Source organism: Acinonyx jubatus, chromosome A1, assembly GCF_027475565.1.
Source record: "Acinonyx jubatus isolate Ajub_Pintada_27869175 chromosome A1, VMU_Ajub_asm_v1.0, whole genome shotgun sequence".
Taxonomy (NCBI): domain Eukaryota; kingdom Metazoa; phylum Chordata; class Mammalia; order Carnivora; family Felidae; genus Acinonyx; species Acinonyx jubatus.
The window spans coordinates 210,126,752-210,154,606 of NC_069380.1; the positions used below are offsets into that span (position 1 = coordinate 210,126,752).

Below are 27,855 nucleotides of genomic sequence, written 5' to 3' on the forward strand. Positions count from 1 at the left end.
AAGGAGGCATAATTGAGGGAGAACTGTGGCTCCCCATGGCAGGAAAGTGGTTACACAGAAAACAATAATCTTGGAACTCATGGCTCTTCCCTTGCTCATCCGAGGAGGTGCTGCTTGACCCGTCTGCCACAGAGCAGCCCACACACAGGCAGCCCTTTGTAAGGCCCCAGTTACTTTTAGGGATGTGGGAGAGAGTCAGGCATCTCATACCCAGATTAAGCCAGTCCAGGTACACAGCCTCATACCACTCATTTAGCTGGGCACATAAAGGGTCAAAAGTATCTTTTAGGAACATCCTGTTTCACCCTCCTCTGTTTGGAAGATTATTCCCTGATTTCGAGAGTTACATTCTCCTCTCTGCTGAATTTATCCCATTTGCACCCCATTTCCAGACAACTTTTTTTTCACTTGGTTCAGTTTTCTTTGATGCTCACTTCAAGGTTCACCCACGGTTCCTGGTTCAAACAGATGTTCCATCAGCTACCTGGGCCCTGACCTAGAAGTACCTTCCCACCCAGGTTCTCAGGATCTGTTTCTCTTTTTTTCCTGGGCACCAGCACACTGCTCCTGAGTGGCCTGTGACATCTCCCCTTCTGTCTTCTGAAGGAGGGCCAGCAAGCTCTCACAGGCTAGCTCATGTCATAGTGAAAAGAATTCTAGATAATCACCAAAATACAACAATCACTGGCATGTACGGAGCATGTCCCAAGTACTTTAACTTCACAGCGAGCCCATAATAGACTATTACTATCCTCCCCTTAGAGAGGGAGAGACTAGAATGCACATGAGACTCAGGCCACTCCAAGGGTGAAAAATCATTCAGTACATGCAGCAAGTGTCAGGTCCAGCTGGCTCTGCTCCTCCCACAAAGGCCACATATATGTGTACTAAGAGAAAAGCAGCAAGCCCTTTAGGCCAGGGTCACATCAAGTGCTATGGAAACATCAACCCTGGATGAGAGCCATCAAAGAAGCACATTTGGCCACTGGAAACAGGATTTCCCCACTCAGGAAAAACATGGAACCATTTCTTGAAATCTTCCAGGATCCCCTCAACCAGAAGGGAGCCCTCTCTACTTGGAAACTCCTAGATTTCCAGCTCATTTTTATTTGGAGGCTGCTCTGGGGACAGCTATTTGGACACCAGAACAAATGCATTCCTTGGAACCTCAACAAGCAGAAGGAGCAGCCGAGGCAGAGTCTCATTCGCTCACCTCCTGGGTGCCCGCCTCCGGGTCTGTCATTGCAATCACAGAGAAGTCCCCGTACCGGTCTCCATTGGCATCTATGGACACCTGCCCGGCAATACCTAGAGGATGAGACGGGAAGAACTCCAAGTTAGTGACTTCAAAGGCCTCTGTCTGCCAACAAAAACAAGAAAGTGAATTGACAGGATTTTTTAAACAAACTCATGCCACAGGGAAGCTCATCAGACTCTGAGCATTTTTGTTGGCATTTGGAAAGACATTGTAATTTCATCTGTGTCTGCATTCCTAAATTCTTAACATTTCTCCATTTAAAAATGAAAAGAAAAAGAAATAAATGACCCTCTTTGGGGAATATGTTTAGAAAAAAAAAAAAAGATTAAGGCTAATCCTGAAAGCAGCATGCTTATCCCAGAGTCTTGTATGAATTAAAAACAAACAAAAACTGCAAAGAGAGAGAGGCTGGAGGTGTGGTGCACTCCTAGACCTGTCATGAGTTCGTGTTATCACTGGCCAAACATTATAGAAGTCATTCTAGGCCCAGGACTCAGTGGATGTGCATCACTATAGGCACACTCAATGTACAGGAGAGCAGAGGGCCTGCTTCACAGGCCATGGGAGCCAAGAGCTAAAGAAGAGCTAGTCTTCACCCTACTTGTGTTCATTAATTCATTTTATTGTGTTTTGTTTTGGGGGTGTTTTCCCAGTTTTATTGAGCTATAATTGACATACCTCACTGTATGAGTTTCAAGCATCCAGCATAAAGGTCTGACTTGGGTATATTGTGAAATGATCACTACAGTAAGTTTAGTTGACATCTGTCATCTCATATAGATACATGAAGTCACTCGTTGTTTATCCACATGAGTTCTGGGTCGTTACTAGGTGCTGAACTGGACACATTCCCCACTCAAGACAGGGGCAGCCTGGACTAAGGATTTCACTTGTTCGCACTGGAATCTGACTGCATGTATTTTAATCCTAGCTTTCACATTTACTAGCTCTGTGACCCTGGGCAAGGACTTAGCCATCTGGGTCTCCACCTTCAGGACTGTAAAAGAGGTACACTAGTACCTCTCAGCCAAGAGACTGTTGAGAAGATTAAATGAGCTACAACAGGTAAAACACTTCCACCACAAGTATAAAAGAAGTTAGTTGTTTTCTTCTACTGTTAGTGTGCCTGGAATACCACCACTACTGTGCCCGGAATCTGGGAGAGGGCATCTGACCATGCCGACACCACTCAGAAAAGGAGCTGGCACATCCAGTTGGAGACTCAAGGAGGATTCAGTAAAAGAGCAGATCTTTCATAGGAATACTAGTAAAATCCATGATTTAGACAAGCAGCCATCAGGAAGTAGCAGTATTCTAAGCAGAAAGGCCAGCCTTGTTCATATTTACAAAGTCATGGAAGCTGAAAGGAACCAGAGGGACTGTGACATTCTGGGGTAGGTGGCCCATGCATGTGGAAGGAAGCAGTGAGACGTAAGGCTGGCATAGGATGGCCAGAGCATGGAAAGCCTGAGTGCCCACACAAAGGATTTCAATTTGCTTTGGCTAGCAACAGTGGCTTAGACAGCTAATCAGTAAAAGAGAATATGTATCATTAGTTGATATTAAATGTCTATACTGTAATTTTCATTAACTAAGCAAGAGAATGCATAGGTCAGCCACATTCTAATTAACTAAGGCAATTTGTTTTCTTTCATTTTAAACTGTGTTAAAGTTCAGTGTAATTCTTAGTGTTTCTATTGATTTGATTCTCTCTGGAAGTAAAATGAATGTCTGGGAAAAGGGATCCCAAGGGAAAGTTCCATCCTCTAGTGTGGTTTGGAGAGGGCAAGTATTTGGGTTTACTGTCCTTTTGGTTATGGTTTGAGGGCCCACTGATTTTTCCAGACTTCAGTCTACTTTGCCGCAAACAGAATGGAGCTACCATTCATCTTGATTTTTTTGTCTTTCTAATATATGCCGGTTACAGAGGATACACCGATCTTAAACTTGTTTATTCTTGACAGCCTATACAACGTTTAAGTCACATATGTCATTTTTAAACATCATTTATCTTGGGGCACCTGGGTGGCTCACTCACTCAAGCATCCGACTTCGGCTCGGTCATGATCCCGCAGTTCATGGGCTCAAGCCCGAAATCAGGCTCTGTGCTGACAGCTTGGAGCCTGGAGCCTGCTTCAGATTCTGTGTCTCCCTCTGTCTCTGCCCCTCTCCTGCTCGTGCTCAGTCTCTCTCTCTCTCTCAAATGTAAATAAACATTTTTAAAAATCTTTTGAAAACATCATATTTATCTCCAAACATATTGTCTATCCAAAACTATTTGTTATCCTGTTCAGAGGTGTTTATAAAGAAAGATGTGTTCTGCTAAGGGTTTTGTAGAGTATTTTATAAGACAAGGTGGCCCTAGTAATCCAAGACCTCATTACACTTTAAGCTATTACAATTCTGCCAAGAAATGGGGTGAGAACCCTCAGGGTGGCCAATTAGCAAGTGAGACTTCACCTGAGAGTATTGTGTATAAGGTGAGATTGTCAAGCTGACAGCAGAATTTTCCTGTACATAAGTAATGAGACTTTCCACCCTCATTTCCATTGGCCTGTAGTGGACTTCAAGGTTTGAGCCACAGTCCTATTTACCTTGTCACTCTGACCTCTCCCACAGAGAGGAAATTCAGCTTCTTCCCAGGCCATTTATTGAGAGCCTTGAAAGACGGTCATTGGTTTCACAGTAATGAAATCCAAATTTGTCAAATAACATCCAGAGTATTTTTCCCTTAACAATTTAATGGTCACTTACAGAATGACCATTTCTCAGAGTTCTTTTGGGAGCTATCCTCAGACTGATCATTGTTTAGCAAATAAAATGGGCTTTCCAAACAATTCAAGCCCAAAACTTACACTGGCTTCAATTATCTTTATATCTGGACAAATAAGAGTCTAAGTTTAGACTCGACTATATAGTTGATTGTTTTAGGACTCATTTCATATTGTCTGTGTAGACCTCGCCCTAGAATGGAAGCATCAGGATGACCTATGGGAAAATTTAGTCCATGCCCTCTATACAATGCTGAATTCCAGCCCTTGTGGGCACCTGCCCTTCCCTTAACAACCTCCTTCAGAAGAACAAGAACAAATGACCACACCATGTAGTAAGGAACAGCTAAAAATGGGATGTGGCCTACCAAGGTTGTGTCCACACACACACTAGTTTCTCAGTGTATTGGGCACAACTTCTGGGAAATCTGACTCTGTCCTAATATGCCCCCTGAATTATCTGATTGGATTCCAGCTCCTCAACTGAAGCAGTCACAAGTTGAGCAAGACAATCCTGGAGGCTTATTTGTTTGTCATGTCCTACAATCTGTCTAAACTTAACATAGATGCTACTCTAGTGTCAAGTAAGACGTGACATTCACTAAAACGACCACAGAGAAACTAAAGCCAATTGTCATCATATTTGCTGCCCAGACAACTGGAACTTGACCTCTCAGCACTGTCCTACCATTCCTAATAAACGAGGGCAGGATGAGGCAATGGAGTGCATTGAAGTCCCAAATGAATGTGTGTGTGTGTGTGTGTGTGTGTGTGTGTGTGAGCGTGCGCGCTCCAAATCTAGACTTGGCAGTACTTGTTCCCATCGCTGAAAAATTTCATTAATTGAATTGCAAATAGATGTAAGCATAGCGCAGTGTATGAAAGGGCTCACATGAAGAGTTAGTGTGATGTAGGACTGAAAGGGCTCTTGTCGGTCATCAGCTAGTCCAACTCCTTCATACAGGGGATGACAGAGAAGCCCAAAATACTGTGACAGTGGCTAGGATGCAGGTTCCCTGAACTCCTGGTCCAGCAATCTGTACTCCATATCAGTGGTTTTTAAATGATACCCATCAGTATACTATACTTTATTTTCCACATAGTCCCCGTAAGGACTCCTTTTAAAGACTTCAGAAAGATCATGTCCCTCAAAACTTTCTGGTGGCTTTCTATCTCACTCTGGGTGCAAACTAAAGTCACCAGCACAGCTTCCAGATGCATGTGATTTGTCCCCCACTCCCTCTCTGACTGTGGCTCCTATCACACTGCCCTTCACGTGCTGTGCTTGAGCCCAACAGGCCTCTTCGCTCTTCGGGGGGCCCACTCAGCACTCTCTCGCCAGATACACTCAAGGTCTCTGTGTTCACTGCTCTGTCTGGAATGTTCCCTCCTAAACATCTACATGATTTCTTTCACTTTACTCAGGTCTCTACTCAACTTCAACGTGCCAGAGACCTTCCCCAGCCACTCTCTTTAAACTAGCAGTCCTCCCACCACCCCCTCCTGTCACTGTCTATCTCCCTACCCTGCTTTATTTTATTGCCCCTGAAATGGTGTGTTTGTTTGTTTATCACCAGTTCCCTCCACTACCTGGAAAGCTCAGCTGATTGCAGGGAGGGTCTTTAGCTCACTGCTGAATCCTCAGCACTTTGAACAGTGCCTAGCATATAGCAGGTGCTCAGGAATATTTGATGAATGAATGGATGCATGAATGCAAAATTGACATCTGCAAGGCTCCAGCAGCTGGGTCATTCTCATTGAGTCCCGTGGTAATCTTCTTTGAGACTACCAGTGAAGTGAAAGGAAACCAGAATTCTATACACTATTAGCAAGAATTCAGACCAGGAGACCTTTTGGGAAGATATTTGGCAATATTTAATGCACCTTAAAAGGCACTAACATACTTTTGGACCCAGATATCTCACGACTAGAAATATTCCCCATTGGATGTACTCACAAAAATTCATCAAGATGTGTAAGATGCTTGAGATAGCATTTTGCATAACAGCAAAAACTGTATACAACTGAAGTATCCGTCAATAGGAAACTGATTAAAGAAATCCTTGTACAATCGTATCGTAGAAAAATATAGAACCATCATTTTAAACTGTGCTGAATCTATGAGTGCTCATATGGAAAAATTTTTTACTTGACATACAAGTTTTAAAAAAAGATGAGATGGAAGAGTGACATTCATTGCATGGTTCCTTTTGTATAAATTTTTTTGATAAGATATATAAATGCATATGTGCTGGCAGAAGGCACAAAATATTTTTAGACTAAATCATAGGAAATTGTTAATAGTGGTTACATTAGGGAGAGGAGATTAGGGTGGGAAGGAAAACTTTCACTTTTCATTTTGTACATTTTTGTACTGTTTAAATTTTCCAGCCAAGAATAGTCTCATTCTTGTACAATTTTTAAATGTCAACAGAGGTTGCTTGAGTGATGAGATTATGGGCCATTTTTTTGCTGTGGTTCATATACTTCTCTGTTCTAAAGAAAGCCACAGCTGATATTCACCATTTTAGAAATAAAATAAAAACAGAGGGCTTGATTGGACTTGCTTATAATCTCAAACTACCCATGATTAAATTGATGAATGTGTATCTGGGATTATTTCATTTAAAACTGATCACAGAACTCTTCACAAACTAATTATTTGTTGTGAATAAGGCTTGTGACAAATTTAATTTGAAGAAGCATAGAGTTGTTATCTAACAATCAAAAGGAGACAAGGTACTTCCTGTTTCAGTGGGATTCTTTCAAAGCACTTTCACAAGCTTTATCTCATTTAATTTTCACAACAAGCCTGTGAGGTAGTTTGAACTTGACATATTATCCTTACTTTACAGCTGAGGAAAACAGGAAACTGACAAAGTCCCATAGGTGTAAGAAAGAAAAACAGAACCAGGGAAGAAGCAGCTTGATCATCTACAGAGTGTTGTCATCTTATAGACTAAATCCTCACCTTCAAATGTTCTGTTCCAAGTCTGTTGGATAATTTTCCCTCCATCCTTCTTGCTGTAACCAGCTCTGAGTACTTCATGTAAAGCCAGAACATAGAGGAGGATGGCATCGTGGAATCCTTCAACAAACATGTTAACCTGAAAAGGAAACCCCAGTTGGGTGAGCCCAAACACCAATGACTCAACGTTCATGAATAATGAACGTTATTCAACGTTAATCAAATGGTTAACAAGTTAGACTCAAGGTTCACAAGCAATGGCAGAGATGGCAAAGTGTAGCCAACAAGAATCATGCCATGATTTTCCTGGTACTGGCTTAGTGAGGAAAATCCTTCCCACATTTAGGAATTTGGAGAGCAGACAAGATATTACACAAGTCAAGGAAATTGTACCTGTTGAGGAGGTTACGTATTCCAGGTGCATCACACTTGCCCATAGTTCCCTCTATACGGGTGCCTTCTTTCTTCCTCACGTCTACTCTCTACCTCAAGCCAGCCTAAGTCCAACCTCCCCCTTTAGGTTTTCATCTCCATCAGTCACCATGATCTCTCCATGCTCTGAATATAAAACTGACTAAGAGAACAGTAGGGATTCACTCATTCATGTTTGGATACTATTGAAAGCCTACTCTAGTGCTGGTGTTAAGGATTCAAAGAGGAGTGCTATTCCTACCTGCCTGGCATCTGTGGGCACTGCCATTCCTACCTGCCTGGCATCTGTGTCCTCTCTTCCATCAGCAATGGCATCTCAGTTTCTCTTTCCAGTTTGTGTTTGTACTGGTTCCTGTGGATCTGACCATCTCTACTCACCCTCTGGACTACCCCTCTCCACCCCAAGTTCTAAGGACAGGAATGGAAATATGCTGGGCCATTGGTTTATCCCAGCCAGGTCCTGGCTTAAGTAAGATAGCCCTTCCCCTCAAGAAACTTAAGCTCCATGTGAATTTGGGGAAGTCATTTAATTTCTTTGAGCATTGTTTCATTCAATAAGCATCATTTGAAAGTTCAGATACCATATTTAAACCCATTGAACATGAAATGAGAAAATACAACCTTGAAATTTAGTAGCTTACAAATTCTGTATAAAAGTACAAAAAAAAAAAAAAAAACACCACACACGCACAAAAGCAAGTCTTTTTATTTCAGGAGAAATTGTCAAGAATGGAATGCCATGGAGCAGAATGAATTCGGCATTCCACAGATGACCACCATAAGTCTTTGTGAGGAGGCATTCTATGCCTCATTCCTAGAAAAGGTTCCCATAGGAAGAGAGCCACAACTGACCTGCATCACCTAGTTCAAATACACAAACATCCATAGAAAACACAGCTCAATGTCCAGTGCTACTTGGCCTCATCTCATCCTTAAGGATGGTGAGTCCTGTTTTTTGTCATAGAAGCAAATGTTTTGCATTTGCCAAAGTCCAGTGCTGAGAGGCTGTTTAGAATAATGGCTAGAGCCTGGGCTCACTACTCAGAGCTGCCACTTCCTGGATGTGTTTCTCCACAACTCTGGGCCTCAGTTTTCCATATCTGGAAAATGAGGAAAATAGTAGTACTTATCTCGTGGGGTTGCTCTTAGGTTTAAATGAACTAATAGATGTAAAAGACTTCCAACAGTGCCTAACAGAGTTGGCACTCACTGTTGGGTTTTATTGTTGTTATTGTCTACATATAGAGAATTATAAACCTAGGGATCCTGCTTAGCCTTTAATTCCTAACAGCAGTATTCAGAAAATAAGCATTCTACTTATGGTATAACATATCTTATGGACCCATTTTACACTTAATGGAAACTAAGACTCCTTGTTCATGCTTTAACATGCCAAGCAGTGTTCTTACTTCCAGAATGTCACACCCTTAATTCTGCCCAAGCATAAGGTATGCAGCCCGCACTGGTCAGTTCCATGGACCATCTGGGAGAAGAGAGGTGTCTGATCACAGAAAAGCTCAGAATTAGTTGCAGGGCCCAAAGTCTAATCCTAGCCCTGACACATTACTTAATCTCCCTAATCTTAAATTTCCTCACTGGCTGAATGGGGGTTTAGTGCCTGCTCATCCCACAGAGCTCTTCAGGGAACTGAATTAGTGATTGCATATAAAACATCAGAAACAGTTTCTGGGACTAAGAAAGCAAATGGTAGACATTGGCTTTCACTCTTAACCATCAGCTTAAGTCTCAGAGAGTCATTATTTTCTTAGGCAAAGAAGAATGATGTACAAATAACATCTAGTCAAAGATGATTTTCTGCTGATTTGGCTATGCTAATTCAATTTTCCAAAGGAATATGAAATTTTCACTTAAGCCATGAAGTCATCATGGCTTAAGAAAGTGTGCATGCTGATGAGTTAATGAATTTTAATAAGTGGACTTTAGGGGCACCTGGGTGACTCAATCAGTTAAGCGTCCTACTCTTGATTTTGGCTCCATTCTCACAGTTCATGAGATTGAGTCCTGAATTGGGCTCTGCACGGACAGCATGGAGCCTGCTTGGGATTTCCTCTCCCTCTCTCTCTGCCCCTCCCCTGCTTGCACTCTCTCTCTCATAATAAATAAATAAACTTAAAAAAAATAACATAGTGGTCTTTAGCTGTGTAATTTCTTAGGCCATGGTAAAAACATTTTTCAAAAAAATCTATCTTCCCTAGGATAATTATATAAAACTCATCCTGCTACACAGGGAAGTCATACAGCCCTGGACTATGGGAAATATAAAGTGGCTCAGAAAAACTCTGGTCTAATCCTCTCAGTACTCTGAGAACCAAAAGAGCATCACTCCCCATTAGTCTTTCTGCACTAATTGAAGGTTTTCCCTCTCCTTGTTCCTGGGGAGCCTAGTCTGAGCCCTGTTAAACTGCAAATTACCAGCCACTGGGTATCAGCTCTCCACTTATCTTCCTCCCCCTCCTGATTCCTGCTCAAAACCTAGGGCCACCATGCTGACATTGAGCACCCAAAGCACTGGACATGCGCCCCAGCATCAACCACCTTCTGGCCCCTCCTCTTCCTTCCTTCTCACTGTGCCCTCTAAATTGCCCCTTCTACAATTGCAGATTATCTGGCTGAGAAACATGAATTTGGATTACCCTTTTCCTAACAGGTTTGATGGTAGAAGAGAATAGATAGGTTCTGAACACATGGCCAGGTCTGAAAACTCATTCTATCTTGATTTGCAAATGGATCGCAAAATTTACCTTCTTTCCTCTCAAAGTGGCTGAGTGTTTCCCTCTCCTGCCAAAATTAGCAGGAGAGCTGCTGACCTGCGCCGAGGCTCACTGGCACCCTGGGCTGCTGCGGAGGAGGTTTCATAACACCTACCTCATAGGACTTCAAGCCAGAAGCAAAACCCCAGAGACCGTCTTTTCTTGAGGAGAACATTCTCACATCCACATGTGTTTTTTAATGGGAGGAAAGCCCATCAGCACATTATAGACACTAAAAATCACAAGTGCAAACATTTTTTTTAATGAGGAAGAAAAAGAGCCAGAGTATTAAGTTGCCTTTGAAACATTTGTCACTCGACCTCCAGGCTGAAAGGAACAAGATCATCTGCTCTGTCCCCCTGCCTGTGGTCATAACAAAATTTGAACCTCGAAATCCATGATCCAGACAGATCATGCTATAGTTACTAATCAAAGAAAATAGGATACCCTTACCTGAGTATTCCAGTATTTAGCATCATTTCTAGCCAAAAAGCTCTTCCGTACCGTCATTAAGCATAAGTCTTAATTAAATTCCTAAATGCAGCCATTCCCCTGCTAGATACCGAACAGAGTTAAGAGAACGATGTAGTTCTTGAGGCGCCTGGGTGGCTCAGTTGGTTAGGTGACCGACTTTGGCTCAGGTCATGATCTTGCAGTTTGTGAGTTTGAGCCCCGCATCGGGCTCTGTGCTGACAGCTCAGAGCCTGGGGCGTGCTTCAGATTCTGTGTCTCCCCCTCTCTCTACCCCTCCCCTGCTCATGTTCTGTGTCTCTTTCTCAATAATAAGTGTTAAAAAAATTTTTTTTAAAGAGAGAACAATGTAGTTCTTGAGCCCTGGGAGTTTACAATCTCAACCAAATAGCCCCACAGTTCCACAAAACACATAGATGAACTCCATACTAGAAAGTTATGAAGCAGAAAGTTATGAAGCAATGAGGGACAAGAGTCAGAGTAATAATTATTTGTGCTGGGTGTCATCAAATAAAGTATCTATCATTAAACAAGATGGAAGTCGTTCATCATCTTCCACTCACTCTGGGAAGTTTTCCAGAACAAGGTAGCATGCTGGCACTAACTCTCTCATCATTTCATCTCCATCCTCCTGATCTTGCCCTTTTAGTTGGCCAGCATCAGATATTCCAAATGAAAGAAAGCCATTTTGCCACTGGCCTTCCTCTCTGATAGTGCCTGTCAGCCATGTCCATTAGTGTTTTTTAATTTTTTTTTAATCCTCTATCATGGGGAAAGCTGAATAGAAATCTTGTTATATTTTAACTGAGTATATAGAGTTGCCATTCATAACATGGCTCTTATCTGTGACAGTGAGCAAAGTCTTTCTTATTTCTCTTTGGAGGGGCAAGTTGATAGATTGATAGATGAATTCTTCAATGCCTGAGTTCCAAACAAGTAAGCAAAGTATGCTGCATGCCTCAGCTGTTCTGTAAAGTGAGAATGAGTAACACAGCAGTAATCTAGCTCCTGGGATGTCTGGATATCTGAGAAAGACTCTAAAGCTCTCAGACCGAGGCTACTGGGAGAAAGCTACCAAAGTTAAATGCTAAGGCTAGGCTGCCCTGGGATTTTGCTTGCGGTATCCACATAACTCAAGCATATCACACAGTGGTTCTATCTTCCTTGCCACAAACCAATGGTTCGTAATGCAAATGAGGAAAGCTGAGGGTGTTGGGCAACATTTCTCAAAAGTCTTTTGAAAAAGACATGACCCTTAACCTCTCACTCAGTTGAAGGGGAGATGGAGGAAAGGGAAATTTTGATGGCTTTCTGAAAAGGTAAGAAGAGAGACGGGTCCAGGACACCCAGAGACGGGTCCATCATAGCAGGAACAATGGCAACTTGTCTAATTAATAATAAGACCCTCAAATGAAACTTATCCAGCTGGGCCCCTGTTGATCATGGACAGGGGAAAGAAATTGCCTGGGCATGCTACATGGGTAGGCCAAAGGTTAGAGAACATTATACATTTGATGAACACTTTACAAGTGATCTACATGCAATAAAAACAGATACTATTTGTTTTAATTCAACTTTCTGTTGAATTAAAAAATGAAAAATCTGTAATTTAGGGGGCACCTGGGTGGCCCAGTCAGTTAAGTCTCTGACTTCAGCTCAGGTCATGATCTCATGGTTCGGGAGTTCAATCTTCACATCGAGCTCTGTGCTGACAGCTCAGAGCCTGGAGCCTGCTTTGGATTCTGTGTCTCCTCTCTCTCTGCCCCTCCCTCACCTCTCAAATATAAACATTAAATTTTTTTTTTACTCTATAATTTAGGATAACAGCAAGAACTTCCATAATCCAATGGACATCACAACCTCTTCAACACCAAAAGGCACAGTTCTCATTCTTACTGGCAGACACTCCCAATGTCTGCTCTTCTGTACTGGGCCTGCCTTCATGGAATTCACACTTGGTCACTTGCTTATTTTAGCCTTGAGGAAAGTTAAGTTGAAAATCTAAATCCTTATCCTAGTTGAAATCTGAGGAAATGCAAAGGTCAAGTGGCTTATTAAGAACAGTGAGGCAGCACATCAGGGAGAGAGCCAGAACCCAGTTATGTGCTAGGCCGAAGCATTGCCATAATATCTGACATATTTCTTTCTCCCTATGCTGGGGTTTGCCCTAAGTTTTTCAAATAACTATCTCTATCCTGGGCTCAGCTCCACCCCTATAGCAATACCTACTAGGATTAACTCAGATCTTATAGCCTCGAGTGTGGCTGCCGACAAACAGAGGTAGATTTTTTTCTCTCTCTCATCACCTAACACATAATGCATCATTAAACAAAAGCAGTCCTGAGAAGATTGTTAAGTCAACTTATGACCCCTCATTTGTCTTCCATACCACAGCAACTGGCTGCCCTTTTAATGACTGCAGCAGCAGTGGAGGCTAAATGCAGGCACCACAGTGCTGATACGTGGCACTCATTTATTTACACAAGCAAACCTCAGCAAGGAAGGCCATGTGGGGCCTGCTGGTGGGGAGCAACAAGGTAGAGGAGGACTCCATGGAATTGGCCTGTTGGAATTGGTGGCTGTGGAGCACAAGCAAATGATAATGACTTAAAAACTCTCCCCTTGCTCATGCAGAGAATTCAGTCATCTGATATATCTACCCTCTGAATGTGTCACACACACGTCATATCCAGATGCTTCTCATCACCCTTACCCTTGATGGCTTAGTTGAGAAATACACATACATAATGACATAATTGTCCCTGGCTTTCAGATGATCAAGTGAGCAATGTCTGCCCTTGGCCTTGATTTCCACCAGTACCTGACCAGATGTACCTCTGGAAGGCTTGGTGACCAAACCCCCAAGACTGCTCTGGACACTCTCTGGCCTCTCTTCCCAGGGGTCTGTGGTCCCGTCAGGCTCAATGTTGAAGTGGGTAAATGTGTATACCAAAATCCAATGAGAGAAGGGCTGGGGCATGCAGCAGATAGTGAGGTAGGCCCAAGCCAGTACAAGGGGTGACCAAGTCAAAGGGAGATGGAGACACGGAAACATGAGAGGACAATTTCTGGCTTCATTATTTCCAAAAGGCCAAAATCAGAAAGCACACGTAAATTCTAATTTCTCCAACTTGATGACATCCTTTTAGACAACCTGAGAACTTCAGATCACTTCTCCTGAATTTCTTGAGTCATCTATAGATACGATGGCAAGGAAGAGATGAGCAAAAATCCAAGTTTAGGTGGGTTTTTTTTGGGGGGGAGGGGTGGTAGTTACTTCTTTTCATTTCTGTCTTGTATCTTAAAATAAAACCAGTCCCTTTTTCTTTAAGCAATTTCAAGATGTGGTAAGGACTGAGCTAAGATCCAGAACCCTAATTCCTAGTTCTAGCATTTTTGATTTATTCAATCACTGTGAAGAGTCAGCAGCTTAATTTTGTTCAATTTTTAATTCAGAGTTTCCCAAGCTGTATTCCACAGAGGAAGAATTCTTTAAAATGTAATGCATGACTCTAGAAATAGCAGTAATGTGTCTAATAAGTTTACAAAATGCTAGGTTGAATAAAGTCAAGCAGTTCTCTTTACTGCCAGATAATTATCATAACAGCTAACTTTTACTGAACATCTCCTACATGCTAAGAGATATGTAAACACTTAAGTTCTACTGCATTTAGTCCTTACAAAACTTTCATAGATAAGTCCTGTTATTATCCCCTGAAAGAGACTCTGACTAACCCTTTAACAGAATGGAGATATCTTGGTCAATTGATTAGGTCAAAATTCCAGAAAATGTTGGGGCAGACAAGCTCTTAGTAGGGGTCCAAACCAGAACTGCCTAGTTACGACATTTATCTTATTGATATGTTCAGCCAACTAATCCTGGAAAAAAAGCTTTGCGCTCTACTTTGTGTTTTTAATTGACTTGGTAGCTCTACAAGTTGAGTACATAGACTGGAAAGAGCAATGAGAGACTATGAATGAGAAGACTAAGACAATGTTCTTCAGGGTGATGGAGGAATAGAACCCACACCTAGAGAGGGAATGAGATGGCAGAAGATGAAAGGAGAAAGGAGGAGAAGGTACATGAGGCAACAAGCTAACTGTCCCTCGTTTCTTAATCCAGTCTTTAAGCCAGAGCTAATACAACATGACTCAGATCAAGTGGATCAGGAGTTCTGATAAGTCATTGACTCAGATAAAGTTAACTGTGTTCCAGCAATTAATAAAAAGGCCTGTTATGCCAAAGGAGCATCTAAACAAGCTGGATGTTAAGGATGAGGGTCCTACTTCAGAGACCAGTCCGTTCCAAGCACATCAGCAGCCAAACCATGTAATAAAAGATCTACTAATGTAATGTTTTTTTAACTAGCACACAACATAAAATGTGATGACTTTGATAAATAATAGTAATAAATGTAGCAAAGCTTCATCTACCCAGTTTCATCAAATAAAAAAAATATGTCTCATATCAGCAAAGTTTCCAGGTTCTTAAACATTATTTCTCTAAGTATCAAAGTTTTTGAATAATATAAACACTTTTGATGGAAGTGCTTGTAAAATTAGCCACATACATTCCTGCCTTGGTAACATAAGTATGCTGAATGTGATATTAACTTATTACGATTCTCCATATGTAAGGCTATGACAATAGCCAGTCCAGTAGGCTTCATTGCTATTGAAAAGTGTACTGGGGGGCACCTGGGTGGCTCAGTCGCATAAGTGTCCAGCTCTTGATTTCAGCTCAGGTCATGATCTCATGGTCATGAGATCGAGTCCCTGCAGCAGGCTCTGCACAGAGTGTGAATCCTGCTTGGGATTCTCCCTCTCCCTCTGCCCTGTCCCCATGTGCACATGTGCACTCTCTCTCTCTCTAAAGGGAGAGAAGAGAAGAGAAGAAGAGAAGAGAAGAGAAGAGAAGAGAAGAGAAGAGAAGAGAAGAGAGAAGAAAATAAAAGAAAAAAGAAAAGGAAAGTGTATTGGGCTCTTTACACAATGCTGACACCAGACTTCTATGTTTCTAGATATTCTCACTTCTTCCATTCTGATAGAACATGAGCTGGGACCCACTTCCTTTTCTGAAATGCTTCCTTCCCTTGGCTACTGATTGTTCTGCATCTCCTTATCTAGCCATTCCTGTTGGTGACTCCAGGGTTCTCAACAGCTAAAGAACTAAGCCTAAATGTTTCAGGGTGGTGAAAAACACTATTATTAGCCACACTCCCAAAAGAACTTTATGCCTTACTCTTTACAAAATCTCTTAGATTCTCTGAGCATGCCATGAAGTACCTTTACACATTAGCCCCTGGGTTTGGAATGCCCTCCACATGAGTCTTGTCTCATCCAAAGCAAACTCCTACTCAACTTTACTGGACATTCTCAGATTACCCTCTCCAGATCCACCTTCTACCCTTCTTCAACCAGCTCTGTGCCCTGTGAGCCTGGCATATATGGACAACATCAACTGGGTCCCCTTGCCCTCTGGTTTCTGGTTGGTTCAGCAGATGAGAGGGTAGAAGGAGATAATGGTCAGGATGTGAGAGGCTGCACTCCTCCACCAGATGCCACAGGTGGTTCTCCCCAACAGCCACAGACCTCATGGGTGCTAGAAACCTCTCCCTCCTCTTGCCCCTTCTAGTCTAGGGGCTGTAACAGCTTCCCACATTTGCAGGCCATGAGGTTCTTTGCCATTGTTTGTTGATTTTCCTTAATTCCACACTTACCTTTGTAATCATCCCTTTACTGAGTTCTCTTTCATTTCCTTTCAGTGTGTCTTTTATTTCCTCCCAGGATCCTAATGGACACATCAACTTTCTGTGAGCCACTCAAACTTGTTCTTGCTGCATCCTTCCCTGAACCACCCAATTCCTCCTTTCTTCCACAAGTACACTTAGTGCACATATTATCTCACTCACCAGTCTATTTTACTCTTTTGCATGCCTCCATACCCTGACATTCCACAAGCCCCTTAATGCACAAACCGTATGTTAGGTACCTTAGTTTTCCTAGAATCTAGCCCTGCATCTAACACAGAGACTGTACTCACTTGAGTTGACTCCACTGTCACCTGTCACTACCTGTTACTTTCACTGTGCCTACTTCTAGATGCCATCTTCTTCTCTCAGACTTACTACTATTAATGTTCTGTAAGCTGGAGAAAGAAATCACAAAGCTCATTATAACTGTACTTAAAATGGGGGTAAACAGTTTCTGAGTGAGGATTTGAGAGATTCTCCTATAATAAAATTAATAAATTAGATGTTTGCTTTAGCTGCTCAAAAGCCTTTTTCACATACTTTTTGCTTTTGACTGGGTCTAATGTAGTTGAGATTGCCATAAAATTGATTCAGCAGGTACTTCTAAGAGAAAGACTTCCAGATTTTGACACCCAATACAGGATTCTCATGCTGAAACAAATAATTCTCAGCCAGTAAATGAATGAACCTTTTTCTTTTCTTTTTTTTTATGTTTATTTATTTTCAGAGAGAGAGCATGAGCAGGAGGGGCAGAAAGAGAGCGAAACAGAGAATCCAAAGCAGGCTCCACACTGTCAGAACAGAGCCCGATGCAGGGCTTGAACTCATGAACTGTGAGATCATGATGTAAGCCAAAATCAAGAGTTGGACACTGCCAAACATTTTTTCTTTTAATAGATTTTTTTGCCATCAAGTTTGCTAAACACACACACAGACACACACACACACACACACACACACACACAATAAAACTAAATATTATCTCCCCTACAAGAAGCTTAATTCCCTACACATTTTGAACACTGTTTATTAAAGGAAATTAAGGAATTATTGGAAGATTTCAGGTGTGATAATAGTATTATAGCTGTGTTTTTAAAAAGAGTTCCAGTACTGGCAGAGTAATTTGTATTAGATTAATTTTTCAAAAAGAAATTAAACTCTCTAAACAAAAAGTTTTAAATTTTTTTTCAACGTTTTTTATTTATTTTTGGGACAGAGAGAGACAGAGCATGAACGGGGGAGGGTCAGAGAGAGGGAGACACAGAATCGGAGACAGGCTCCAGGCTCCAAGCCATCAGCCCAGAGCCTGACGCGGGGCTCGAACTCACGGACCGCGAGATCGTGACCTGGCTGAAGTCGGACGCTTAACCGACTGTGCCACCCAGGCGCCCCTAAACAAAAAGTTTTAAAAAGAACTAATTGAAGACAATGGGAAGTGACCAAAAAAGAGGCCAAAAACAGAGGAAATTTGATCCTTGAAAAACTGGACCACATTTCATAAAAACTAAATGTATATGGTTTTCTTCTAAGGGTACTCCTTGTCTTGGGGTATCTAGGACTCAAGCAGAAAGTCACAGCCTTCTTGGCTTTAGAGGTCAGAGGGTGTAGTTCAGAGCTGATATTGAGGACATACAATGAGGGAGTAAATCCTGGGCAGAAGAGAGCCACAGAGAAGGGAGCATTCCAACCTGTTTCATAAACTTCTGTCCTTAGTTGATTTTTTTAATGTTTATTTATTTTGAAATTGGAAGAGAGAGAGAGAAAGCAAGCCGAGGAGGGAGAGAGAGAGATGGAGGGAGAGAATCCCAAGCAGGACCTATGCAGTCAGCACAGAGCCTGACGTGGGGCTCGAACTCACAAACTGTGAGATCATGAACTGAGCCAAAATCAAGAGTCAGATGCTCAACTGACTGAGCCACCCAGGCGCCCCGAGTCCTTAATTGATTTCTAAACTGCACATATACAAGAAAGACACCAAGGAATCCAGTAGAAAGCAACAGCTGGAAAGCTGAAGAAGCTAAGGAACATTTAAATTGCTGCCTTCTAGAGTTTGTAACTTGAGAAATATCTCAGGCTTTCTGGTAAAACCCCATATGGGCCACACCTTAGAAGTAAAGTCTATACCAAGAGACTAAGGATTCATCCTAAAACTGAAAGTAACCCAAAACATAATCACCTTAATAAAAAATAAAACCAAGCTTCCAAAAGTTCAAAGTGGGTGGTCAGTAATTTAACTGCCTGCTGGAACAAAAATCACTCTTCAGGGGAACATAACTGAATACACTCTCTATAATATCATCCACAACATCCATTACAAACTCAAAAAAAGTAGACATTCAGGGGCAGGAGAGATCATCTATAGTCAAGAAAATAGTGAGTAAAAAGTGACCCTGAAATGATCCAAATGTTGAAATCAGCAGATAAGAACTTTAAAGCAGATTTATATACGTTCAAAGACTTAAAGAAAAAGATGACAAAAAGAAGGACCAAATGAGAAATCAGCGGAGAAATGTAAGGTTTAAAAAAGAATAAGTGGATATTCTGGAACTAAAAAGTACAATATTGAAAAAAGAAATATTCACTGGATAAGTTTAAAAGCAAATTGAGTCCATGATCTTAAAGATATCAATAGTGGGGCTCCTGGGTGACTCAGTCAGTTAAGCGGCCAACTTTGGCTCAGGTCATGATCTCATAGTTTGTGAGTTTAAGCCCTGCTTCAGGCTCTGTGCTGACAGCTCAGAGCCTGGAGCTTGCTTCGGGTCCTGTGTCTCCCTCTCTCTCTGTACCCCTCTCCTTGTGCTCTGTCTCTCTCTGTCTCTCAAAAATGAATAAATGTTAAAAAAATTAAAAATTAAAATAAGCAAATAAATAAAAATTAATTTTAAAAAAGATATATCAATAGTAAATATCTCAATCTAAAGAACAGAAACTATACAAAGTGAACATACAAACCCCAACTGTAATTTCTGTATATTCTACTGTATATTCTACCAACAAAAAACTGAAGATGAATTTTTTATTCTACTTACAACAGTATCAGAAGACATAAAATTATTAGCAATAAATTTAACCAAAGACATGCAAAACCGCCACACAGAAAACTACAAACATTATTGAGAGAAATTAAAGATGACTCAAATAAATGGAGAGATATATGGTCACAGATTGGAAGATTTAGTGTTTTTAAGATGTCAGTTTTTCCCCAAATTGGTCTACAGATCAATACAATCCAAATCAAAAATCCCAGCAAGTTTCTTTTTTTTAGAAATTGACAAGTTGATTCTAAAATTTATACAGAAAAAAGAAAGAACTTAGGACATGCAAAACTTCCCTGAAAAAGAAAAGCAAATTAGAGGACTTGTGTTATCAGATTTCAAGATTTACTGTAAAGCCACAGTATTCAAGACAGTATAGAATTGGTATATATACAAATAAATAGATTAAAGGAACAGAATAGAATCCAAAATCCACACTAATATCGTTATCTGGGTTTTGACCAAGGCATTTAATTCACAGTGGGAAAAACAGAATTTTTTCAACACACGGTAATGGGACAAATTTATTTTTAAAATATGGGAAAAAACTAAAACTTGATTCCTATCTCTCAGCATATACAAAAATTCATTTGATAAGGATCACAGACCTAAACATAAAAGCTAAAACTATAGGGGTGCCTGAGTGGCTCAGTCAGTTAAGTGTCCGACTTCAGCTCAGGTCATGATCTCACAATTCGTGAGTTTGAGCCCCACGTCAGGCTCTGTGCTGACAGCTCAGAGCCTGGATCCTGCTTTGGATTCTGTGTCTCTCTCTATCTCTGCCCCTCCCATGCTCACGCTCTGTCTTTCTTTGTCTCAAAAATAAATAAACATTTAAAAAAAATTTTTTAAGCTATATAAAGCTGTGAAAGAAAACAGGATATCTTTTTATCTTTGGGATTAGCAAGTTTTATTAAAGAGAATACAAAAAAGCAACACACATTAAAAAAAGACTTCATCAATATGAAAAAAAAAAACCTCTGCCATCAAAAAGTATCATTAAAAATACCAAGAAGTGAAAAGTTGAAAGAAAATGTTCATTATACATATTTCTGATTTACATTCAGAATATTTAAAAAGAACTTTTAAATTCAATAACAAAAGTAATAAATAACCCAATTTAAAACTGGGCAAAACACTTCATCAGACAAGTTACAAAAGTAAAGTAAGCCAACAAGCACATGTAAAGAGGCTCAAAATCACTAGTCACCACGGGAATACAGTTTAAAAACTACAATGAGGTACCATCCTACACCCATCAGAATAGCTAAAAGTAAAAAGTTGACAACCCCAAACGTAGATGAGATTTTAAAACAACTGTAACTCTCATACATTGCTAGTGGGGATTTAAAACAATATTACTTTGGCAGATTTTTAGAAAGTTAAACATAGACCTATGCTGTGACCCAGCAATTTCTTTCTTACATATTTACCCGATGAAAATGAAAGCATATGTCCATAAAAAGACTTGTACAAGAATGCTCACTGCAGCCTTAGTCATAATAGTCCCAACCTGAAAAAAAGGGTCCATCAACAGGAGAATAGATTGTAAAATTATGGCATATTTATATAATAAAATATTACTCAGCACTTTTAAAAAGAGAAAAGTGAATACATAAAACATGAAAAATCTCCAAAATGGCATATTAGTGAAAGAAGCCAGGCACAGAGTATACACTGTATGATTCCATTCATATAGTATGTGCTATATGAGTTTAAGAGCAGGTAAAACAAATTTATGATAATAGAAATAAGAGTATTTGCATCAAAAACAATAAACTACTTAGGAATGAATAAATTTAACCAAGGAACTGAAATATCTGTGCACTGAACACTTTAAGAGATTGATAAAAAGAAGCTGAAGAAGACACAAATAAATGGAAAATATCCTGTCCATTCATGGTTAGGAAGAAATAATACTGTTAAAATGCCCATACTGCCCAAAGCAAGCTATGGATTCAATGCAATGTCTACTAAAATTCCAATGGCAATGTTCATAGAAATAAAAAAAAATATCCTAAAATTTGTATAGAACCAGAAAGGATCACAAACAGCAAAAGCAGTCTTCAGAAAAAGGAACAAAGCAAGAAGCATCATACTTCCTGATTTCAAACCATATTACAAAAATATAGCAATCAAAACAGTATGGTATTAGCATAAAAATAGACACAGAAGTCAATACAATAGAATCAAGAGCCTAAAAATAAATCCACACATATATGATCAACTAATCTTTGGCAAAGGAACCAAGAATACACAATGGAGAAAGGATAGTCTCTTTAATAAATGGTGTAGGGAAAACCAGATATCCACATGTAAAAAAATGAAATTGGTTTCTATCTTACAACACTCACAAAAATTAACTCAAAATAGATTAACTTAAAATGTGAGGCTGAAACCATAAAACTACCAGATTAAAACATAGGAGAAAGGTTCGTAGACATTAGTCCTGGCAATGTTTTTTTTGGATATGACAATAATATCAAAAGCCCAAGCAGCAAATGCAAAAACAAACAAGTGAGACTATATCACATCAAAAAGCTTCCGCACAGCAAAGGAAACAGCGACAAAATGAAAAGGCAACATATGGAATTGGAGAAAATATTTGCAAACCATTTTTCTGTTAAGGGGTTAATATGCAAAATACATAAGGAACTCATACAAGTCAACAGAGAATAATAATAATAATCTAATTTAGAAATGAGCAAAGGACCCAAATAGACATTTTTCCCAAACAGTTCATACAGATGGCCAACAGGTACAATGAAAAGGTACTCAACATCACTAATCATCAGGGAAATGTAAATCAAAACCACAATGAGATATTACTTCACAATTCTTAGAATGGTTATTATTTAAAAAACAAGGGGTGTCTCCATGGCTCAGTGGATTAAGCATCTGACTCTTGATTTTGGCTCAGGTCATGATCTCATGGTTCGTGAGATCAAGCCCCACTTCAGGCTCTGTGCTGACAGCATGGGGTCTGCTTGGGATTCTCTGTCCCTCCCCTGCTTGAGCGCTCTCTCTCTCTCTCTCTCCCTCTCTCTCTCAAAATAAATAAACATTTAAAAAATAAAAACTAAATGGGGCACCTGGGTGGCTCAGTCAGTTGAGTGTCCAACTTCAGCTCAGGTCATGATCTCACCGCTTGTGGATTTGGGCCCTGCATCGGGCTCTGTGCTGACAGCTTGGAGCCTGGAGCCTGCTTTGGATTCTGTGTCCCTCTCTCACTCTGCCCCTCTTCCGCTCTCTGTCTCTCTCTCTCTCAAGAATAAATTTAAAATATTTTTTTAATTTTTTAATAAAAAGTAAAAAAATGAAACAAAAATCAAGAGATAACAAATATTGTCAAGGATGTGGAGAAAAGGGAACAATTGTGCACTGTATGTGGAATTGTAAATTAGTACAGTCATTATGGGAAACAGTATGGAAATTCCTCAAAAATTAAAACTATGACTACCATATGATCCAGAAATCTCACTTCTTGGGTATATGTCTGAAGGAATATCTTGAAGAGACATCTGCCAACCCATGTTCATTGCAGCATTATTCACAATAGCCAAGACACAAAAAACACCTAAGTATCCATTGATGAATGAATAAAGAAACTGGTAGATATACAATGAAATATTATCCAATCATAAAGAAGAAGGAAATCCTGCCATTTGTGATAATATAGGTGAACCTAGAGAGCATTATGCTAGAAAAATAAGTCAAAGACAAATGCTCTATGATCTCACCTCTAAGTGAAATCTAAGAAAGTCAAATTCATCGAAACTGAGTTGAATGGTGATTGCCAGGGGCTGAGGATGGGAGAAATGGATGGGGAGATGTTGGTCAAAAGGTACAAACTTTCAGTTATAAGATGAATATGTTCTGGGGATCTAATATATAGCATGGTGACTATAGTTACCAATACTATATTGTATACTTGTATAAAATAATAAAGAGTCTTATATGTAGATACAAACTAAAATATTTACAGATGAAATAGAGGACACCTTGGATTTGCTTCAAAATTATCAGGAGTTGGGGATGAAGGTGGGGGAAAGTTTATAGATTAAATTACACTGAGTTGTTGAAGCTGAGTGATGGGGGCATGGAGCTTCAATACTTCGTGCTCCCTCTTTTTATATATATTTTAAATTTCCCACATAAAAAGTTTTCTTTATTGGGGTGCCTGGGTGGCTCAGCTGGTTGAGCATCTGACTCTTAATTTTGACTCAGGTCATGATCCCAGCGTCACGGGGTTGAGCTCTGTGTCAGGCTCCACACTGATGGGGCTTGCTTAAGATCCTCTCTCCCTCCCTCCCTCTCTCTCTCTTAAAAAAAAGTTTTCTTTACTAATCAGTTCCCTAAATGAACAACTCCAGCCTGGAAAATAATGGAAATTTTCCACAGTTGGTGCGATTAGAACGTATGAAAATACTAACAATCAGGTCAACATTCATGTTTTGTTCAGTCTAGTTCTTTGTCTTCTATCATCAATCAAAAATTTTTTTAAATTTTAAATCAATAATTTTTTTAAAGACATTTATAGATCTGAAATATCATGCTAAAAGAATAGGGCAACATACCAAATGATCACCACACTCTCAGTCCCATTTGGAATCCATCATAATGAACTTATCTGAATCATTCTGGAACATATTTTAAGACAGCCTTTGAAAACTATGCAAATAATGAGTTTCATATGCTTACTAACTACCAGGAAAAATAGTCATTCCTTGTAATTATCCTGAAAGTATGCCTTCAGGTCTACAGTTTGAGAATTCAGTTAAGTCTTCAAATTTCAAGAAATGCCCATAGTTTTCACAAGGTTGGATCATGCTACATATTATTATACATTTTGAAGAGACTGGTCTTTTTAAGTCTATCTCATTAAGAAAAGTTTTTTATCCCCTTGAGCAATTAAAAGATACTCCATTTCTTTCTTAAAATCTGTAGAGCTAACATACACTCTGCTAATGTGAGGAGACTCATTACTCTTAAGAAAGTTACCAAAACAGTGACAGTATTCTAGATGCAGATGGGTCATGATTTTGAATCATGGCAGTAGTTCCAATATTTTAAAAGGTAGAATAAGACTGAACTCAATAAACATATTGGCCACAAAAGAAGAAATTCCTGGTATAGCCCAAAAGAATTACAGAATTACAAAATTCCACAACATGAGGGAATTTAGAGCTCCTTCAGTCCAACCAGCGTATTATGTAAATGAGAAACTGAAGCCCACAACTGTTGCCTGATTCACTTGAAGTCACGCAGATATCAGGACCTACAACCAGAACTAAAGACTCCAGACTCCAAACCAGCACCATCATCAGTGTTAACTTGCTTATCAAGCAAGGCACCTCCCTAAGGACCGAATTCACACGCAGGGATAGAACACCAAGGATATCAGCCTCTTTCAAAGACTAACATGACTTCTCTAACATAAGATTTCCAAGAACTTATCTGCATATCAGGAGGAAGAAAAAAAAGAACGCAAAAGTTTATCCTAGCAAACACGTTTTTAATTGTCAGGGAAATAGGATCAAGGCAGAGGAGGGGGGCAATAATATTGGATACCAGATTCTTCAATTGTTAAAGAGAGCTCTAGGGCTGCTAAAAAAATAAAAATAAATTTTAAAATTTTTTAAAAAGAAGAAGAAAAAGAAAAGACAAATTGTAAATTGAAATAAGCTAGAAAAAAAAGGGCTTAGCCTCATTAAGTCCACTGCTCATAAAGCCAATTCATCATCATTTAAGAACCTGCTATGTTATTTTAAGAGCTGAGACAGGGAACTTAAAGGGGGAAAGTCCTAATTAGACACTGTGTTCTCAAAGAACTGAGATGTCAAAAATTCTCTGTCAAATATCACTGTCATCTGATGCAAGGACCCTCCCCCACTCCCCGGGCATAACGAATGCATTAAGGAGGTTGGCAGTCAGCTCACATTCTTCCTCTCCACCCACGTTCTTGCATTCATACTGGGAGATTTCAATGTCCCTGTGCATTATTCATTCATCCAACACCATAGCCTCTTGGTTCCCTGACTGCCATTATCTGACAAATTTCATCTGCACTCAATTTCAACTCACTCTCATGCACATGCCCTAGACCAATGCTTCTCAGACTTTAATGTGCATACAATTCACCTAGGAATCTTGTTCAAATGCAGATTCTGATTCAGTAGGTTTGAGGAATGGGGCACCAACATTCCTCATTTCTACAATCTCCTAGTTGATACTAATGCAGCTACTCCATGACCACTGTTTGAGGAGTAAGACCCTAGACCTCGTCATCACCTGGAACTGCTCTACTTTCAAAATCCTTGAAAATCTCTTATTGACTATAGTCTCCTACTTCCTACTTCCTTCTGGGGGTAGAACAAGTTCATTGAATTCAAATTTCCATCTTCACTCACCCCCTTTATGCTTATTCCAGCGAAGTGCTAAAATGGAGCAATTCCCAAAAAAAGGATGAGGCAGGCAGATACCGTGTTATCCAGGTGGAGGAGCCAGTGGGAAACTGGAAGCGGGGCCTGCCACTCAGGAGAGAGGTTGCAATTGGAGATACAAATTTAGGTGCTATCCACAGAGATGAACATCCCACCTAGACAAGTGGATGTGCTGCCCAGAAGTGGTGTTTAGAGAGAAAAGGGCCAAGGGAAGAACCCTGGGAAACATCAGTATTTGTGGAGCAAGTGGAAAAGAGGATTCATGAAAGGACACTAGGGGGGACCCCAGTGGGCAGAGAACTTGGAGACAGTGGTGTCTTGGAAGCCAAGGGAGGGGCAAATTTCAAAACAGGAGACCTTTCCAAACTACTCCCCTGTGAAATCCTTCCGGTCAAGCCAGGTTATTTTGCTCATTATTCCCTAAATGTGTCTAATGGCATTCCAACTTCTAAGCTTGGAGTCACTTAGCTTCACTTAGGAGGCTCATCTGTCCCCATCTCTTCTTAACTATCCTTCCAGAGACACCCACACAGACACTAAATTGTCCTCACTGGACCCAGCACAATGCCTTGACCAAAGGAAGGCCTCGATAAATGCTTGATGGTATCCACACAGATTCAAACAGTAACCATCTTCAGGCTTAACTATACACATGGTGATAAACTGGGTCAAGTGGTCAATAAAAATACATGTGCACCTAGAGAGCATATGAACTACACCTGAAATCTGTTCTACCCAAGAAATTCTTGGACATAGGGTTGACATAAATACATGTCACTGCTGAGCAGAGAGAAGGAAAACTGTCCTAAAATTGAAATGCATGTAACTTGTATGGCAACACTGGGCAAATCTGACACAGGGCCATTTGCTAATGAAATCAAATCTTCAAGATCTTTATGACAGGATAGAAACAAAGCCATCTGACTTCGGTGAGTGGGTAATTATCTCACACAGAGATAACAGGAAAAGGATAGAATAAAGGAAATAATTAATAAAGATCTCCAAATTTAGACCAATTGTCAAATTGTTTATTATACCAAAAAAAAAAAAAAAAAAAAAAGATATCCCCTGTTCATCTCCTCCCTGCCTCTAATCACAGCCCGTGGGAGCAAGATTTTCAGAAATTTACGAAATGAAGCAAATTCACTCCAGGGGGGGAAAGAATCAGAAAATAAATACTAATCCAAAATAATTTCTTACAGCTTGAGCTACTTTCAAATTTCACAACTGGGAAGAGGACTGAGTCCCTAGCAATATATTATTCTAGTTCCTCTCTTTTAACAATTGGCTGGGCCCCAGGAAGGGTGTCATTTAAAACTGCTACTGCCTGCTCGCTTGCAGGGCTATGGGATCTTCTGCTCTCAGCTACTGGGGCTATTTTCTTTGGACACTATCACTCAAAGCGCTTAAGCTTATAAAACCCCTTTACAATCATTTTTCATAACTCCCAAGAGCAACTCAGTGCGGTTTTCTCCATTTCACAGATTAAAGTCTCTGGCACACAAGGTGGCATGCCCCAAGGTCACCAATTGTTTTAATGCCCATTAATTAATATTTATTGAACCACTACCTTGGGCTCCTCCACCACATCCACCCACACGGGCAGCAGCATCAATGGCCAGGCCTCATGAACCAGAAATCTACCCTTGGACTTTAAAAACCTGTGGCTGCTGTCAGCATCGAACACCAGAGTCCTGTGTTAGCGCAGTGGCCAACAAAGCTGGCCAGGCCCTGTCTGCCTCCCTTCTCCCAAGCTGGAAGGCTGAACACACGGGCATTCTCTTCTGGCTCCTGTCAAATTATGTGAGATGCAGAGTCCTTTTGCTGCTTGCTCTACTCGTGAAATAGAGCAAGGCTTCGTGTAAGGGAGTTGAAGTTTCTGAAATCACTGTGTTGCTCTAGCCGTGGGGTGATCTGACTAAAGCAATGTCTCCTGAGCAGAGCTCTCCGAGA

The 27,855-nt window shown here is 40.4% G+C and overlaps 1 protein-coding gene across 4 annotated transcripts in view; it reads right to left on the minus strand.

The window, feature by feature from the left end:
* The window catches only part of NPR3 (natriuretic peptide receptor 3), a 91,924-nt gene that overhangs the window by 22,783 nt on the left and 41,286 nt on the right, over window positions 1–27,855 (minus strand). For all 4 annotated transcript variants that reach the window (XM_053201678.1, XM_053201674.1, XM_027075099.2 and 1 more), the window contains exons 4-5: window positions 7,001–7,136; window positions 1,214–1,308 (exon numbers count right to left, since the gene is read on the minus strand). In XM_053201678.1, coding sequence (XP_053057653.1) covers window positions 1,214–1,308; window positions 7,001–7,136 — 231 coding nt within the window. The remainder of the gene's footprint in view (window positions 1–1,213; window positions 1,309–7,000; window positions 7,137–27,855) is intronic.